We start from the raw sequence: 1,666 nt of genomic DNA on the forward strand, positions 1-1,666 counted from the left end.
TTATGGGTGAATACGCCGAAGAATTGTATATTCTACCAGTGTCCTCACTGCATCCCTTAGTTCCTGGTTCCTCATGCTGTAGATGAGGGGGTTCACCGCTGGAGGTACCACCGAGTACAGAAAAGACACCACCAGGTCCAGGTATGGGGAGGAGATAGAGGGTGGCTTCAGGTAGGAACACATGCCAGTGCTGACCATCAGGGAGACCACAGCAAGGTGAGGGAGGCACGTGGAAAAGGCTTTGTGACGTCCCTGCTCAGAGGGCATCCTCAGTACGGCCCTGAGGATCTGAATATAGGAAATAACAATGAAAACAGAACAACCAAATAATACAGAAATACTAAATACAACTACTCCAAATTCCCTGAGGTAGGCACCTGAGCAGGAGAGCTTGAGGATCTGGGGGATTTCACAGAAGAACTGGTCCACAGCATTGCCTTGGCAGAGGGGCAGGGAAAATGTGTTGGCTGTGTGCAGGACAGCATTGAGAAAGCCACTGCCCCAGGCAGCTGCTGCCATCTGGGCACAAGCTCTGCTGCCTAGGAGGCTCCCGTAGTGCAGGGGCTTGCAGATAGCAACGTAGCGGTCATAGGCCATGACGGTGAGGAGGAAGTACTCTGCTACCACCAAGAATACTAAAAAGAGGATTTGTGCAGCACATCCTTCATAGGAGATGGCCCTGGTGTCCCACAGGGAATTGGCCATGGCTTTGGGCAGAGTGGTGGAGATGCATCCCAGGTCAAGGAGGGCGAGGTTGAGGAGGAAGAAGTACATGGGGGTGTGGAGGCGGTGGTCACAGGCTACGGAGGTGAGGATGAGGCCGTTGCCCAGGAGGGCAGCCAGGTAGATGCCCAGGAAGAGCGCGAAGTGCAGGAGCTGCAGCTCCCGCGTGTCTGCAAATGCCAGCAGGAGAAACTCACTCACAGAGCTGCTGTTGGGCATTTATTGACATTGGTCATAGTTTTCTTTTGAATAGGAAAAGACAGAAAATTGTTAGAACAGACTTCCCTCAGGAAAACCTATTGCAAGTTTAGAGCACCCCCAGCCCAAGCCTTTCTCTGTTCGAGAACCTTTCATTAGCATTCTTGCTTGAGCTCCAGGTGGTGCTGGCTGAGAGCACCACTGGAAGGTGGGGCTAATTTGGGCTGCAAAGTAGTCCTTATGCAGCAAGAGGGAAGGAGGAACATGGGTGAAACTAAAATTCAGTCCACAGGTCTGAATTTTCCACTGCTCTAAGTTTTTTTTTTTGCAAATATATCATCTGAATGGAGAGTACAGTTGCTGACATTTTCTTTGCTTGATTTTAACCCAGTTACCCCTGTAATGCTTACCTATTGGATTCTTGAACTCCCTGACAGTTCATGCGAAAACTTGGTGAAATCTATTGTGTGCCAGGAGGCAAAGGGACTGTCCCTTGCTGAAGAATGAGCAGAGCAGCTCTGCCTACCAGCCCTGTTCGCAGCTATGCTGTGTCACACCCTTGTGAGCTGTAGGACCATCCCAGTCAGGTGTTTTCCTGAGAAGTAACTGGAGACAGCTGAGAGCAGAGAAGCCCCAGTCCAAGTGCAGCTGGACAGAACGCTCACCATATCTCCAGGTATATCTCCAAGCCAGACAGAGCTGGGGAGCTTCTTATCATTTGGGCTCTGCCTGCTGTGCTGGCCAT

The 1,666-nt window shown here is 51.0% G+C and overlaps 1 protein-coding gene across 1 annotated transcript; it reads right to left on the minus strand.

Moving 5' to 3' along the window:
- LOC116499883 (olfactory receptor 14C36-like) lies at positions 1 to 942 on the minus strand. Its single transcript, XM_032204734.1, has one exon. The coding sequence runs from the start codon at positions 940 to 942 to the stop codon at positions 1 to 3; it is 942 nt and encodes a 313-aa protein (XP_032060625.1).
- Positions 943 to 1,666: the final 724 nt, after the last annotated feature.

This window comes from Aythya fuligula, chromosome 29 (genome assembly GCF_009819795.1).
Source record: "Aythya fuligula isolate bAytFul2 chromosome 29, bAytFul2.pri, whole genome shotgun sequence".
Taxonomy (NCBI): domain Eukaryota; kingdom Metazoa; phylum Chordata; class Aves; order Anseriformes; family Anatidae; genus Aythya; species Aythya fuligula.